This window comes from Nanorana parkeri, unplaced genomic scaffold, assembly GCF_000935625.1.
Source record: "Nanorana parkeri isolate BGI_ZX_2015 unplaced genomic scaffold, ASM93562v1 scaffold311, whole genome shotgun sequence".
Lineage (NCBI taxonomy): Eukaryota > Metazoa > Chordata > Amphibia > Anura > Dicroglossidae > Nanorana > Nanorana parkeri.
In genome coordinates, this window is record NW_017306579.1 from 952214 (window position 1) to 969676 (window position 17463).

At 40.2% G+C, this 17463-nt stretch overlaps 1 protein-coding gene across 1 annotated transcript in view; it reads left to right on the forward strand.

Annotated features, from left to right (window-relative positions):
• Positions 1-653: 653 nt before the first annotated feature.
• The window catches only part of LOC108788193, a 31946-nt gene continuing 15136 nt past the window's right edge, over positions 654-17463 (forward strand). Inside the window, exons 1-8 of the mRNA XM_018557928.1 lie at positions 654-933; positions 2608-2708; positions 4721-4790; positions 6236-6366; positions 9107-9195; positions 13077-13176; positions 15850-15893; positions 17037-17114. Coding sequence (XP_018413430.1) covers positions 729-933; positions 2608-2708; positions 4721-4790; positions 6236-6366; positions 9107-9195; positions 13077-13176; positions 15850-15893; positions 17037-17114 — 818 coding nt within the window. The 5' untranslated portion in view covers positions 654-728. The remainder of the gene's footprint in view (positions 934-2607; positions 2709-4720; positions 4791-6235; positions 6367-9106; positions 9196-13076; positions 13177-15849; positions 15894-17036; positions 17115-17463) is intronic.

The window sequence follows — 17463 nt, forward strand, 5'->3', positions numbered from 1 at the left end:
GTTATTTAGTAAATCACCCTCATTATTCAGCAGCAAAGACTGAACGGTATCAGTGAGGCGGAAGGTAAAGAGAAGACTATCGCATCCTTCCTGCATTTCGGCCATGGGTTATCTGAGCTATATGCAGAACAGACAGAATCTGGAGCAGCTGCACATAGTAACTAATCAGCTTCTCCCCAGTTTGTTCAGTTTAACTTTGAAAATGAAAGACTGAAGCTGATTGGTTGCCCATGCACAGCTGTTCCAGTTGTGATAAATTCCCCTTATTGTACTGTACATAGTGATGTGACTTTGCAGCAGGCATAGACAGCTTTGCAGGTGAAAGATTTCACCTGATGGATTGTATTAGTATGTTCCTAAAAAAAAAAACATTTTTTTGCATGCAAATTATTATACATGTGACAGGTTCTGTTTACTACCGGTATGTGACATAGATGCTGTTTACTACGTGAGTAGATAAAGGGTAGGAAATTGATGTGCATGCTGCACCATGATGGGGGTATCTGGAGCTACTTGAACTGAGCTTCACTCTTCACCCTAGGCCCAAATGTGGGCACATGTCCTACTAGTGATATCTAAAATGACTTGTAGATATTTTATGCCAGAATAATTCTGGAAGAATTAACAACCCATTTTGTCTCTTTCAGGGATCACAGAGGCAACTTGAGATACCCGAGGGAAAAAATATAAGTCGCTGGAACTGACTATTCAAGTGCCAAGCCTCAGACATGGGGTGGACATTTTTTCTTCTAGGAAGAAGCTACATGCAAACCTGGCAACCTGAAGCCAGGCTACTTAAAAGTACATTGTGTCGCACTTGTATGAGGCAATTTTCATCAAGTTCTGTGGTACAAAACTGCCCGCCTTCTGAGAAACGAACCTCGGTCAGAATAGGATGTGCGTCCGGATTTTGGGGTGATACTGCAGCTTCAGGTAACATTTCCCTCAGCTAAGTCAGAATGGCATGTTCATGTATGATGTTCCTGGAGGAGCTACAGATGCATACTGTAAATTAACCAACCTCTCTATATGCTGTAAAGTATAGAAAAAACTTTTTTTTAAATATATTTTGTCAGGTTTTATTTTTATCTGTATACTCACAGGGGGAGATTTTTCACCATTTCCTGCCTCAGAGACACAAGAAGTAAGAGAAAGTATCCATGAAATGAAGGGTAATCCCACAATTGACAGTTGGCTCCCCTCTGCTGAAAGCTAAAATAAGATGTATGAGCTAAAGTTTCACTTGATGCCAGGGCATTGTCTTTCTTCTGAATGCCGATGGTGTATTTGTTTCCTCCTGTTGACCACTGATGAGGCATTGTTTCCTCCTATTGACCACTGATGAGACATTTTTTCCTCCTATTAACCACTGATGAAGCATTTGTTCCTCCTCTTGGCCACCGATGAGGCTTTTTTCCTCCCGTTTACCACTGATGGGGTATTTTTTATCCTGTTGACCACTGACGAGGCCTTTTTCCTTCTATAGAAGATTGATGAGGCTTTGTCCTCCTATTGACCACTAATGAGGTATTTTTCCTCCTGTTGACCAATGATGAGGCATTTCACTCCTATTGACCACTGATGAGGTCCACTCCTCCAAACTGACATCCATCCATCAAGGTATTTTGATATTTGCATAACTCTTCCCTTGGGCCAGCATTAAGACTGAGGTATTTTGAGAGGAGTAATGAAGCAGACTGTTGTGATGTTTTCAGGAAGCTATGTAAAGCCAGTCCCTCTCATCAGCCATGATCTGTCTGCATTGCACAAAAGCACAGCACTATTTAGAAAATTACATAGGCAGGGACCTAGTTTTTTGAGGTGTATCCTAATTTGTATTTGTTCTATGACTGGACCGATGCAGTTCACTGGAACCATACATGCTAATGAGATAAAAAATACCTTTTTATGTTCAAGAAAGGAAGGGAGCCATAAAACTAAGCATGAAGAAGGAAATCATGCATCTCCATTTTGATTGGTTAGCAGGAGAATCCTACTGGTCTACAATTAAGCCACGTACATTATACACGGTTACATTTTCTTAGTTCAACCTGGGGGCTGAACAAAAAAAATATAATGGATTCCTCCATCAATGCTTAGAAGCATGAATGGACAAATCCCCTGCTGCTTTCATTGTATTGTGATAGCGGCCTCCATCCACTGTCAGAATACCCAAACGGAGCCTGTAGCTGATTGGCTGGATGCCTGGCAGAAGGGTGCTGACAGCAACACTCGCTGTACGAATTTTGGCCAGTTCCTCTTAAGAAAGATGACAGATGAGTATCCCTAACATTCCTTTCCATATGCAAAATATAGTATTGTTAGTATTGAATAGCTGTAAATCTTGAAGTTAACATTCTACTTTTTTCCATCTGATGTAGTGATTGCTGATTGTCTATTTTACTGCTGAACTTCATCGACTACTGTTCATTCAAAGGGATGGTGACAATAACAAATAGCATATATTTCTGAACATGTTTAGGGTGTGTTTGGGTCTAAGGTGCCCCAAGAGGATAATGATTTCAAAGTGAGGGTCATCAGGGTTTTCCATTATGCTTGTTTTTATTTCCATGATATTAGCAAAAATATGTTTTTATTGTCTTTCAGTTCCACAGCTTCTTTATGGAGGAAAATTAGATTTCCTGGTATTTGACTACCTCTCTGAAATTACTATGTCTTTACTGACTGCTGCAAAAGCAAAGTCACCTGTAAGTACACCCATAGTTCTACTTTTTCCATCTTCTGTTCTGTTGTCATACTAGTATTGTCTCCAGCCCAACAATCTCTAGGTAGAATGCTGGGTAGAAAGCGGAGAAATTGCTGTGAGGAGAAAGTTCCAAGGGAAATCTCTTTCAGTTATCAGGTGCAGATTATTCCCTTACCTATGTAGAAAAGCCTCTGCTGCGTACAGCCATTGGCCATGTCAATAAGGGTAGATGTTACATCTCAGATTGCTCTTTGTGAGACATCTTCCCATGATAGGCCAGTCTGAGAAAGCTTCAGTGGAACCGTAGATCACATCGCATACCAATTGTTTTTTAAGAATCAGCAATTTTCCTTTGAATTTTGCATTAAAAAAACAAGTGCTTGCACATGCAGGAGTTCCATAATTAGAAAACTAAAATGTTTCTTCAAGTGTGTGTAGTTAATGTAATGTAAATTGCAAATGAAAAACATTCTATGGCCACATCTACATTTAATAATATCCTGCTGTGTCCAGTTGCAGGTCACTGTCAAGAGCTCTGAGTCTATGGATATCTATTTAGGATTTCTGCAAAGGTTCTTAGTCTATGCAGCATCTTTGTATGTAGGGTTGCTGGAAATGTTCTGGGCCTATACAATATATATGTAGAATTGCTGCAAAGGATATAAGTCTATACAGTATCTACAGTATATAGGATTGCTGCAAAGGTTCCTAGTCTATGCAATATCTATGTAGAATTGCTGCAAAGGTTCTGAGTTTATATAGTATCTACATATGTAGGATTGTTGCAAAGGTTCTGAGTCTATGCAGTATCTATGCCAGATTTTTACAAAGCATCTGATTCTATACAGTATCTATATAGGATTGCTGCAAAGCTTCTGAGTCTGTACAGTATCTCTATAGGATCGCTGCAAAGCTACTGAGTCTGTACAGTATCTATTAGGGTTGCACAGATACCAAGTACAGTACTCGGTACGAGTACATGTACCGATACTTTTGAGCTCCAAGACTAGACTAGAGAAAAATTCAAAAATTAGGAGGCAGCTGTCATTTGTAAGGAGCACACGGAGCTCATGGGACTGTTTTAATGTATGATTTTGTTTTTATAAATATAAATAAGGGGATGCACAGATACCAGTTTTGCGAGTACGAGTACTGGTACTTGCCGAGTACTTACAAGTATGAGTACTGATACATTGTTGTTTATTGTCATGTTACAGTTTTTCTAATTTAATACAGACTAATGATTTCAGGATTGTGTTAACTTTTTATTTCCACATTTTTCAGTTTTGCTTTATGGAATGTATGTAAAATAAAAAATGACATTGTTTAGAAGGTCAAAATTAAAAATGAAGTCCTGAGATGCTTACTGGGACCATAATGTACCTGCTGTAATTTTCATCTAGGCCTTGCCGTAGTGAACCCGTTCTCACCATTTCTGTGTGTTTAGTAATCTGGTGATCTGGAAATTCCTTTACTTTCTGATATTTCCAGCCCTCCCACTGTAGACTCCACATAAAGAAAGCCTCAACCTGCCAGTACTGAGACATTAAGCACAGTCATCAAACAAGTTTAAACCTAGCTTTCAAGTTTGAATCGGATTAGTAATAATTCAAGGATATAGAGAGACATTCCACAGCACTCACTTCAGCAAGCAGACTTGTCCAGCCCATGTAAGGTGGTCTGTTAATACTGGCTGCAGTGGATGATACAGAACTCAGACTGATGTAAATTGAGATGACTTATAAAGAACAGCTGCAGTGCTTTCTAGATAACATTAGCACCTAAATGATCGGTTTTACTTGTTTCGTTAAGTTACGAAACAACAGACTGATGGAAATTGAGTTGACATATAAAGAACATAGATAACATTAGCACCTAAATGATCGGTTTTACTTGTTCCGTTAAGTTGCAGTTTAAATAGTAGTGAATGTTTGACCATCTTCATATGATTTGTATTACTGTTCTAATTAACAGCAATCTCATTAAAAATGATGTTTTCTTCTACATTTTCAGAATTTAGGATTCACTCCAGACTTTGTGCATACAGCTATGGCACCATATCTGACTGATATTTATAAATCAGGTACTTTTTCGGCATTTTCATTCAGTGTCGGTCTAATGACAATGGATGTGGAATAATTATGTGATGCAGTGTACAAAGAAAAACTTACCACAAAAGTTCTCATCTGTGGAATGCGGTTTGCAAAACAATACTTGAATCCCTAATATGGAACACCAGCAAAAAACATTTTTTGAGGGGGGATCTAGAAGATATACTTCTTCTGGCTTCTGGGGATGCTAGAAATCTTAGTTCTATTCATGCCAGATAATACTGTCTGCTGTGATCTTCCCACTCTGCTGCTTTGAGTTTTGGTGCTCCTTCAGCGCAGAAGAGTGTCCCTTGCTCTCCTTCTTCCTCCCAGCTCATCCATTCATAAAACATCATGTATTCAAGGTGTTTAGTGAATGGACAAAGGGAGGTCCTGTCATTAGTTCACCCTCCTGCCCTTGTACAACCACAGAACCCATTAAAAGCAGCAACAAAGACATGGATGTGTTAACCGTTCCTTACTCTACTGAAAATGTGTTTTGTTTTTTTGTGTCCTGGTTAGAGAGATTTCTCTTCGCCAGTTGAGGGAACATAAGGGGGAATTTCGCCAATAAGTGGCAAAATCCTCATGAAGGCCTTCCCCGCTATAACGAAAATCAAACAAAAGTTTTGTCTGGTGTTGGGCTTTAAAGGAAATCTTAGGCAGATGTCTTACTGAGTATAAGTTGTGGATATACATCTGCATATCCTTGAACACATTGTACCTCACTGGGATCTCAGTCACTTTTTTTCATTTTTGGCAGGTTAATGTACCATTAAAGTGAACCTGTGCTTTGCCCATCCAGGAAAAACAATAGGTTCATTTTAACCCCCCACACACACACCATAGCTGTACATATGTTTTTTTTTACTCCTCCTGCTATTCCATACAGCTACAAGAAACAAAGCTAGCACAAAGCTGGCGACTCTTCCTGCACTGTGTGACAGCGCTGGGTCAATGACCACGCACCAGGGTTTTCACATGGAGAGAATCACAAACTCCTCCATACCTGGAAGTACTGGGTATTCTCTTTGATCCCAGTGGCTTAACAAAACTTTAAGATCATTGATTATTAGCTATGTTGCACTTTCATAGGGGAGAAGACCTCCTCATTCATAAACAGGTCACAGCAGTAGTGATCTATTGGTAAGAATACTAACTAGCAGACCACTATTATAACGTATCTGTTGCTGCAGAAGTATTTGGGTGCTATATTTTCCCTCATTTTCTATTCTTCTTGCTAATCTGTTAGGTTAGAGTAGATAACAGGTGACCAGTTTCACTGTCACTAAAATGGCAATGAAAATACTGTATATTCTGGTGAAAAGGCTGTGATTCTGAAGTGGCAGCCCAATAATGCTCCTAGACAATGCCAGCACTGCCAGATTGCAGCTCCTGGTGTGCATGTGTATATGTAATATTCCTGTTTTTCTACTAGGTATTCGTGTGGTGAGTAATGCGGGAGGAACCAACCCCCTGGCCTGCAGTGCTGCTTTGCAAGAAATTGTAAAAAAATTGGGTCTTGATATGAAAATTGCTGTGGTTACTGGTGATGACTTAATAAAGCAGGTGAGCAGTTATGTTCTTAGCAATAATAATTTGATGCAATTTACCATGAACAGATATTTTACTCCATAATTCCCTCTGTCCTCAGATAAAGTGTACTGTAGACACAATAGTGCACACTGCTAATAGCGAACCGTTTACAACTTTTTCCTTTCTCTGTTTTATTAAAGGAGAACAACACCCCAATTTACTAAGTATGTAATAACACACTACAGGATGAAAGGCTACTAATACAAAAACAAGATACAAAAAAGAAGTCCCTGTAGGCATGCCTGTAAGCCCTCATGGATATATTATTATTAGTAATATATCTGCAGATGGATTGAACAGAGTAAAGACAAAAGTAACCATGTTACTTTGTATCTCTCTACCTTGCCTCCGAAGAGTGTTTGTGAACAATGTGCCTGAAGTTCCATTTTTTTTTTTTTTTAAAAAAGCATTGCTTCCTACTGCTGGCACAGAAAGGACATGAGCTTGTATGCCAAAATGGAATGTTTTAGCATGCGGGCCTATGTGAACATGCATTCAGAATACAGCCACATTCAAGTCTATGGGGGCTCACTGTGCATGTGTGGCCAGTGCTGGAGGTTTTACATGTAGCACCCGCCCCCGAAGGAGCTTCTGGATGAACGGGTCTTCTGTAGCCTGTCTCAGGGATTTTAACAACCTGGCTGCCCCAATAGCACCTACCACCCTCCATGGCGACCGACAAAGAGAGATCCAGACTGTAGTTATAATGCTGATGGAACTTTATTGCAGAACTTTAGGGAGAGAGGTTTAGGGCTTAGGACATCCATGACAAAAATAGAACAGAACTCCAGGCTCACCAGTTCCCTTTCAGTATTTCACTGTACAGGATCAATAAGAGCACAGGCTGACACTGGGTATTTGAGCAACAGCTGAAGAGGGATAGACATGAGATCTTCAGTAGGAGAGACACCAGCCTTGCTCCTGAGATCCATTCCAGTAACCAGGCACCTTCATTCGCTTCTTTGGCTCTCCTCCTCAATCATTATTAGGCCTCCTCCAGACTTGAGGCCTAGCAAGGCTATTCCCGCACTTGAGTGTTACTGCCCCCAGGCCAAGCTTGGAGGAAGGCTGGACTGACACTCCAACCTAGGACAGAACTGAACACATGGCAATACCCGTGAGTACATATGGCCTTCCCCAGCATGCACCACTGGCCATCAGACCATCAGTGATTGGCTGGAAGCCACACACACTCATAATGCTCCCCATTGGCTGTCCCACACTGCAGTAGGGTCACACCCCACTCAGGCAGGTATAATCAATGCTAGAACACCTGGAATTAACCGGATAAATGCCAACTATAATTCAGCCAGACTAACTAAAGCTCTGGCATTACTAAATTTCTAATAGCCATTCCATAAAAGGTGGCGGGGGCTACATACTTATGGAGGAAATAAGCAGTTTAGTTTAGGTTAGAGGTGCTAGGGAGGGTGGACTAGTGTACTTTTTACTAAAAAATTTTTAACACTGCCCTTAATAATTAAAAGAGAAGTATTGGGAGCGTAAAATGTACTCTTTCCAATACTTAGAGCTGGCGTGTGACACTGCAAACATCACATGCCAGCTCTATAGATCAAGAGCTGAGTCATCACAAACCACTAATCTCTCAGCTCACAATCTTCTCCTTGCAGGAAACAGTGACTTTCATTCACTGCTCCCTGCAGGCATTCCCCCTCCCCTCTGTTCCTCGTGCGCTCATTGGAGGAACAGACAGGGAAAGGGGCGGGCACAACTTGCTGTTGCTCTAGAAAGGCAGAACCAGCTGTCAATCAGGCATCAGGGTGGATCCCGACAATATTGACAGGATCTTTCGTGGCTGCAGTGCAACTAGTAAACAACTAGAGGTGCACCGAAATGGAAATTTTAAAACCAAAACGAAACCGAAATAAAAAAAAATAATATTTTCGGCGCCGATATATATCGGTGCATCCCTATGAACAACTATACAGTATGCTGAGTTTGGGTCACAGGAGGATATTAGTAAATGTCCTCCTGTGACCTAAAACAGAAATAAAGCCAAAAAAAGGGTTGGCTTTACTTCTCTTTTAAACATACTATGTACAGTAGAAAACCAGTATAGATTCCCTTTTTACAAAGATCGGTGTTTTTCTAATGCTTCATATTACACAATATGCAATCAGGGCCCATTCACACCACAGTTAGATCGTCTCCAGACCAGATTGTTTCCTGACCCAAAATGCATCCTAATGTATCCCTACGCTATTTCTGGCCTCTGTTCACACCAGCGCAGTCCGTTCCAGTCCAGAAAAATACTGCTTGTCTCATTTTGTCTGGTCTGGAATGCACTGGAACTGCGGGCAGGTTCACACCGTTTTCCAGACCAGATCTGGACCATAAAATGGTGTGACCCTGCCCTAAAACCACTATGATAAGAATTATAACAAACTACAGTACCACACTTACTATACAAACAATGCTTTGCTGTTCTGCTAAATGTATGAACACTAGATGGGAAGTGTTTAGTATTAGCAACTGAACATCATTACTTGTTTTGTGCTTGTTAACTAGTCCTCATAGTAGTGGATTCTCACATTACCTGATACATGACTGAACTATAAATTGTTGTCTGTCCACAGTGAGGCCTATTGTGTATGGCATTAGGAATTATGATCTCTGATCTTGGGTATTTTGTGTAATTAAGCACTTTGTTTAATACAATTATGGTTTTATGTTACTCTTTGTGTTCTCACAGAAAGACGCCTTCAAGACAGGGGGAATCACTGAAATGGATAGTGGGAAGCCGTTCCCAGAACATATTCAGAGTGTGAATGCTTATCTGGGGTAACTAATGTTCCTCCTTTCTGCCTGTTCCCAGAGAGATGCCTATATCGCATGTATTGTATTCATTCTTATATCTTTGACATATTCTACTTTGTTTTATAGAGAATCAGCCATGCCAGCCATTGTCCCCTCATGGCTCTTAGTCTAAAAACACTCACCCACTCCCTCTCCTTTCTCTCTTTCTCGAGGTCCACAATTGGACTGATGCCATTTATAATTTATAAATCCTGTATAATATATAATAATAATATCATATATGTATGTTTTTGCATTGTCAGTGCAAATCAATGCACACATTGTTATTCTTGTATACAATGCTGCCATATGGAGTATAAGCCAGAAGTAACTAGCTTGAAGGCTGCAAACCTCAGTGTGAGTGGAGACAGGGCCACAAGGTTCCGAATGCGCAAAATGAATTAGCACTGCACATCTGAGCTTGTTGAATCGGTGCTAAGATCTATGATAGCATGTGCAGCAATTCATGGCAACCAGATTTCAGTTTACCAAAGTTAATGCTGAACACTAAGCAGATATAAAAATATACAAATGTATGCAACTCTGTAATCAGTGAAACTACCTGAACTTGACTTGGAATCAGTCTCTATACAGCAGAGCTCAGAAAGGAGGAGGAAGAAGCAGCACAAAGAGCCAATCAAGTGTGCTGCAGTGTACAGATCATGCTGATCGGAAGAGAGAGCAGAATGACAAAGAGATCAACTCATCCGTCTGCTGCTTCTCCTTTCACAGTCCATTCACAGGGTGGGGATGGGGAGAAGACTTTTAAGTGAAAGTGAAACTGCAAGAGACAAAGATCAGGTCCCTCTTAGGCAGGGCTATGCTGTGTAGCAGAGCTATGTAAATCTAAGCACTGGCTGGATGGACATACATACAAATAGTTTTGCCTGGTAAAATAGCTCTCATATACTGTATCTATTTCATCAGCTCTTTATCCAGAGAGTTCAGCTCTAAAGATCATTACTACAATGGGTTGCTGCAGATTCACTTACTAAAAAAAAAAGTCTGCATGTTTTTTTAAAATTGCTAATTGTCCACCTAGGCATTCAGATATATTAATTCAGTTTTATTGCCCAGTACTGGGTCAGCTTTGCTCAAAACGCATGCAGCCTGGACCCATGTTCACACCACATGCTGGGCTGTGCAATAAAACATCATTATTGTTTTTCATTAGCTCTAAATAGAATACTATAAATGTAAGACTAGTATATGTGGTGCACCTCATTATGGAAATAATGGCTGTGAATAATCAGTATAGAAAGCAAAGATCTCTTACTGAGCATAATGAGGAGTAAAACAATGGGGAGAATACCTAAAAACTGGAGCAGACAAAATCTGGAGCAGTTGCCCATAGAAACCAATCTGCTTCTACCTTCAGTTTGTTCAGTTAAGCTTTGAAAATGAAACGGAAGCTGATTGGTTGCCATGTGCAACTGCTCCGGTTTTTAGGAATCCCCCCTCCCAGTGTGTTTTATTCCTGCAATATAAATATCACCACAATAAATGTGATCAGATCACAGTAATTCTTCTTCTTGGAGTGCCAATGTGAATGCCACCACCACAGTGAGCAATAATTATGCTTCCTTCAGTGCCACAGTAAACTCCCCCCTATAACTGCCTGTACTATTATTATTATTATACATCATTTATATAGTGCTAACAGTTTGTGCAGCACAAAATGGAGGCAGACAGTACAGTTACAATACAATTTGAATACGCAAGAGCTTCCAATAAAGTAGGCGGGGCAAGTGATACAAAAGGTAATGATTGTGTGGGATGAGCTAATGAACAAAGTAAAAGGACAGTTATTATGTTAAGGGGGAAAAAGCTTTGCTACTGGCAGAATCAACTGGTAAAAATAAAGGAAAATCAGTTGGGAAAAAAACAAACTAATAACTGGTTGCAATACATTGAGTGGAATTTATCAAAACTGGAGCAGACGAAATCTGGAGCAGCTGTGCACGGAAACCAATCAGCTTCTTTCTTCAGTTTGTTCAGTTAAGATTTGAAAATGAAAGAGAGAAGCTGATTTGATTGCTGTGCATAGCTGCTCCAGATTTAGGCCTGGTTCACACCTGGGCGTTTTACAGCGCGTTCCTACACCCAAAGAAGTACGGGAGCTTCTTCGGGACGTTTTGCCGCGCGTTGCCATTGGTATTCCCGAGTGTGGATCGGGGTTAACAAAGCAGTAACCCCGAGCCACACTCGGGAATACAGCGTACAGGTCTTACCTTGTCCGCGATCCCCGCTGTGTCTTCGGCGGGTTCCGGCTTCCGTTCCTTGCGAGCGGCTGTGTCGCAGGAGGGCGGAGCCGGCGTGAAGTTTAAAAGTCAAACTAAAAAAAAATATATATTTTTTTTTTTTCAAAATAGAGAAAATAAAGGAAAAAAAGAAAAAAACCTCCCCCAAAAATAGAGAAAATAAAGGAAAAAAAACCCAGCCTAAGTCTGCTCCAGTTTTGATAAATTCCCCTCATTACATTTTTTTGGGTAGATACACTTTAAGAAAACTGTGTACAGTAAGGCAAGATGCCAAACATGCTGAAAACTGATTTTAGGTTTGCATACACTTTACCTGTAGTATGTTTTCCTAATACTTTCATTCCCAAAACTGTATAACACTTTTAAAGAATATGAGATAATATAATTACATAAAGATGATCTTTCTTTCTAAGAAGGTATATTATATATAGAGATGAGTGAGACGTTTTCCTATTTGACTATTCTAATTAGTGTGATTTGCACTGACCTCTGTACAGATAAGTGCTGACAATGCAGTAAGATGTGGTGAATCCAAGGCCTGTGCTGTATTCACATGTAGTGATGATCTCTTGAGAGGGAGAGAGGTTCAGTAATTCCTGTTTCCAGCGCCAATTGAATTAAGTCTGTGAATATGGAAACATGGGAGCTGTCGCTGCTGAATGTGTTTTTAAAGGTGCAGGCTCCCAGGTTCTCCTGATCCCATCTTCACTGACTTCAGTCGCTGGCTTGGAACAAGCATGCAGCTAGTAAAGTCTAAGGCCTCATTCACACGGGTAACGGCCGGCTTGTACAGATCCGTGCTGCGCGCACGGCCGTATCGGGCCGCTCCCAGGAAGGACAGGTGCTGAGTGTGATTTGTACGCAGCAGCCTGTCCTTCTCTATGGGAGTACGCCGCCGTACGCTCACCCGAACTGCTCGTCCGTACGGGTGCGGGTGTCCCTGCTCGGATGCAGACAGGATCCATCCTGTCAGCATACGAGTACGGATACCCACATGGACGTGCAGGTCGGATGAGCGTAGGGCAGCGTACGGCCGCGCACTACCATAAAAAAACAACGGGCTGCTGCGTACAAATCACACGCAGCACCTGTCCTTCCCGGGAGCGGCCCGATACAGCCGTGCACGCAGCACAGATCTGTACGGGCCGGCCGTTACCCATGTGAATGAGGGCTAAAAAGTCCAAGGTAGGATCAAGATAACAGCACAGGATCCAACATCTTTAACAGCCAAGTCACTAATGACGGCTCCTATATCTCTGTCTCTGTGGGTTCCCTTTAATGTGCTTTGGGGGATAAAATGGATACCTGTGCAGTGGAACACACACATATAATTATAACATAACCTCTGATATACTTGTATAGATGATCTAATCACCATTTTTATATCCACCATGTATTGTTTGACAGGGTCAGGCTAACTGTGCTTTTATGACTATATTAAGGGCACTTTCTGGAACTGTGAGTAGAGCGGCAGGCAACGTAGTACGTGATCTCCAATGGTGCATATCTGTGTCTCTGTGCTTCTTGCTCTTCTCTGTAATTCTTGGTTGCTCTCTTTTATATTATAGTAGAAGCCTACTGACAGAATATTTGCCTTCTTTGTAGAGCAAGACCAATTAGCAGGGCTCTGGATCTTGGAGCAGACATTGTTATTACTGGAAGATGTGTGGACAGCAGCCTCGTCTTGGGACCACTAATACACACTGTATGTTTGCTTCATTTGGTTTAATGATTAAAAAGTGGGAGAAAGAACTTTTCAATATTCACATTCAATGTTACAATACTCTCCCATTTACTCACATTACTCACTGCAAAGGTTAAGCGCTTGTTTTAGTCTTGGGTTGTAAATAACAAAGATATACTTACCCAAACCTCCAACCCGACTGGCTGCTAAACTGGTCCCTACAGCCTCGCTCCCCCTCCGCTCCAGTGATGGGATTTTATTTGTGACCCTAGATGAAAAGGAGCACTTAACCCTTGCCGTGCGGGGTCTTCTGCCTGGAGTTCTTCTTTAAGTAAAAATAAAAAAATGGCTTCATCTTGCAGAGGCCATTGTGGATGATAGTGTGTTTTTGTTTAATACTGTAATTGTCTGATACAAGTATTGTATTAAAAACATTTTAGAATAATAGTTAAATTAGAACCAAGGGCAAAATAAAAAGTAACATGTGATGCATTCTGTCACAAGCATTGACATTGCAGTTTGAGTCCCTCATGTGACAAGTAGAGCTTTTCCTGCAAAATGGTGTAATGACACAGCAGCTCTGCTATCATTTGACGGTCATCTTTACATGGACTTTAAGTAAGAGACGAACAAATTAAAGCCTAACTTAACTAACACTGGTAAGCAGGTACTCTTGTTAGACCCTCTGAAGGAGAAGGTCTCCTAGCACAGTAGCAAGAAAGCCATGGATGCCATGGATTCTTATATATATATATATATATGTATATATATATATATATATCACACTGAACTACTGCACTTTACATGTAAAACAATCAGACATATAGAAATACATGCAGTTCGGCATTAGGCAGCAAATGTAAAACCATTTAATCTCTGCCTGTCATGAGAGAAGTATGATGGTGGCTATCATTGCTGCCCTTCTACAAAAGCAAGTTGCCTAGCTGTTTCTAACTTAGTACTCCTGAGTCAGATACCCAGGGCAAACTTGTAGCAAATGAGAGTTACAGGACAGTGATTCCGAATGTATTAAACGCATCAGAATGTCAGCCAGGCAACTAGCATTTTTAAAATGAGGAGTGAGCAATGGCATCCTGCTCTGTATGTCAGATACAATTAAGGGTCTGATGGGCAGTAGGACTTTCACATTGCACTTGCTTCAGTTTGCTCAGCTGAATACTGCTTGGATGTTTTCTTTTCCCTTAATGTGGTCATTTTGTGTCACAATACTTTTTTTTCCCTTAATTGGAAAGTCAGCCTGAAATGTCTATTGCATAAAGTAAACAATACCAAATGTGACCACAAGGTGGTGCTATGACATTACATGCCTTGTCCAAATTATTTTTACAGCACAGGAAACATGGGCATAAATCATAATAGTATAATTATTAATAACACTTTAGGCCTCATTCACACACAACGCAAGCAAAATTGTATATCGCGTATATACACGCATCTATGCGCGTATATACGAGCATCTATCCGCGTATATGCGTGCACTATTTGCATTCCCAGAATGCATCATTCCTAATGGAAATTTGAATAAACTGTACGCACATACGCTCGTATACATGCGCAAACATGGGTATGCGCGTAAAATACGCAGAAATACGCTGCCCGGTCGCATCTCAGTTCCAATCTGTTTTTGCACATTTTTACGCTACGCATATATACGGCTCTATACGCGGCTATGTGTATGGAGCCATTTATTTGCATATGGTACAATACGCACGCACGTACGCGCGTATATGCGCGGTAGTGTGAATGAGGCCTTACAGTGCCGGTACGGTGCCAAAAACAAGTGAGAAGAAACTATCCCAAATAATACAACAGACACTAACAATTTAATTGCATATTATCCCAAAAACAAAAAGAGATATTTTGCTTACCAGTGCATAGATATGATGGCTGTATTAGGTTTCCTTTTTTTTCTGGCTTTTTCTGCCCCTTATTTTCACCTGGTGATCTTGCTAATACCACACTTCCTGTCCTGTGGTGACAAAGCTTAATCAAACTTCTTTATATATTGTCAGCATTGTCCTCTTAGGCTGCTATCCTGATTTGCACTGCACACCTCCCCCTTTTCTCATCTACCTGACATGAAGGGAGGGGTTCTGCAGTCCACTGGGAATGATGATAACATTGTTTAAGATTTCAGTCCAGCGCATGGCAAGGACTCAGGATTTCTGGTAAGGTCAACAGGTATTTTTCTGTATTGCAGAAATTGTACTTAGCCTGCAAAGAAAACTACTGCAGCCACCACATTTAAGGACTGCTAACCTGCAATATATTACATTAAATATGTTACATTGGTTCTCAGGTTTAGATATACTTGTATAGCAATTATTTACATAATTGCAACATTGCAACACCATTTTTACAAAGGGCATGAAACTGCTGGAATTTTTTAGTAGGACTATATATTTTGGACAAATACGTCAGAGAACCATTATGTTTTTTGGGAGGGAATTTGAAAATTGAAGGAAAACTAACACAGACATGGAGAATGTGTAAACCCTGTGCAGACTTCCCTGGTTGGAATTGTACCTAGCACTATGGTCCACAACTTTCACATGCCTATTCAGTAGACTTCCATATTGTTTCCTTTCAGTAATATTATAACATACAAGGTATACTCTAAATAAATATATAATTTCATTTATGAACAAGAATTTCTCTATCCTTTTCTTGTAGTTTGGATGGAAGAGAAATGAATTTGACTTACTCGCATCTGGCAGGTAAGTGCCAATACACTTATTAATATAAAATACTAATATGTTTATTTTCTCTAACAGTTTACAGAAGTTTTTTTTTTTTGCTAACAAAACTTTCTGTTCTACATTTGAGATCTTGAATGATTTAAAAATGATTAGCGCATAATATAATATGTTATATAATTAAATATACTGCTTCGCTGTGATCATTTGGGTTTTAGAATAAAAGCTAAAACAAATTCAAATGCCTTCACCTACACCATACCTTCTGTCTTCCTGAGATTGGGAGGAGCGACAGATAAGTAATGAAAGTGGGTGTTGTCATGTGTGGCTTAACACATAGGAGGGAGAACATTTAGGGAATACCTTTCTTATCGCCAACACTTTTATTGAACAAAAACAAACATTCACATATATTAATATATACAAGTTATATTATTACCACCCTTAGCATCACTCAATTTAATAACCTGATCTCCACCAGAGGCATCAACATTGCAAGAATTCCTCCTTTAGCACGCAAATTCCTATAATCATCCCCAAGCAACAGCATATTATAAAAGTCCCCATGGACAGAAGCAAAGTACAACAATCCTCTGTGGTAGGACCAAAGGCATAATTATGTTGTACAAGAAATGAATTATCATACATCTACCTACATCTGTAATGTCACTTTATTAATCTGTTGGTGTCTAGTTTAGTCTAGGGGGCTCTAATAGCATGTATTACTTCTTATCCAGTCCTGCAGACTTCCTTCCTGCCGGATAACCACTTAACTAAAGCCGCTCTTCTTAGCCGGTTGTTCGGCCACCCCCTTGCAGATGTTATCATATATAGTATACTGCAAGACCAGCAGTCCTCCATTGTATGTGATGATGTCGATGGACTGAACACATTCTGGCGTGGGAGAGGAGAAAACCAGAGCGCTGGTTGATGCGGGACTGAGGTGTAAGGTAGGCTAGACTAAACTCCCTAGACTAAACAAGCATTCATTATCTATATATGGACAAGGGGGACCACTATTTACTTTTATTACAATTATTTATTTTTTTACTGTTATTATGTTATAACAAACAAAGCCAAAAAGCATTCAGAAATATGCAGTAATCCTGCAATGGCAATGTCGTTTGCATTCTAATCTAGTGTGTATCTCTTGTCCCATTGCAGTCTAGCTGGTCATCTAATAGAATGTGGTGCCCAGTGCACTGGAGGAATATACACAGACTGGCATCTGGTACCAGACTGGTAAGAAATCTTATTAGAGTTGCATAGATGGGGTAAAACATATCCCAGCTCTATCTATCTATCTATCTATCTATCTATCTAACCTATATATATATATGTATATTCTTAAAACATTTTTTTCACCATTGGATATAGTAGGAGAAACGTGCCTTCCTCTCTGTGTGCCGGGTATATTTCCCTTCACCTCCTGTGAGATGGAACAGGAAGTAAATCTCTACAATTTAGGGGTATTCTCTCTTGTCCCATTTTTAAAAATCCCCTTGATTCCTAGTTTAGGAACAACTATAAAATGTTTTTATTCTTCATCTTTTCCTGTTTTCGGTGACAATAGCCAACAGGGCAAATAGAG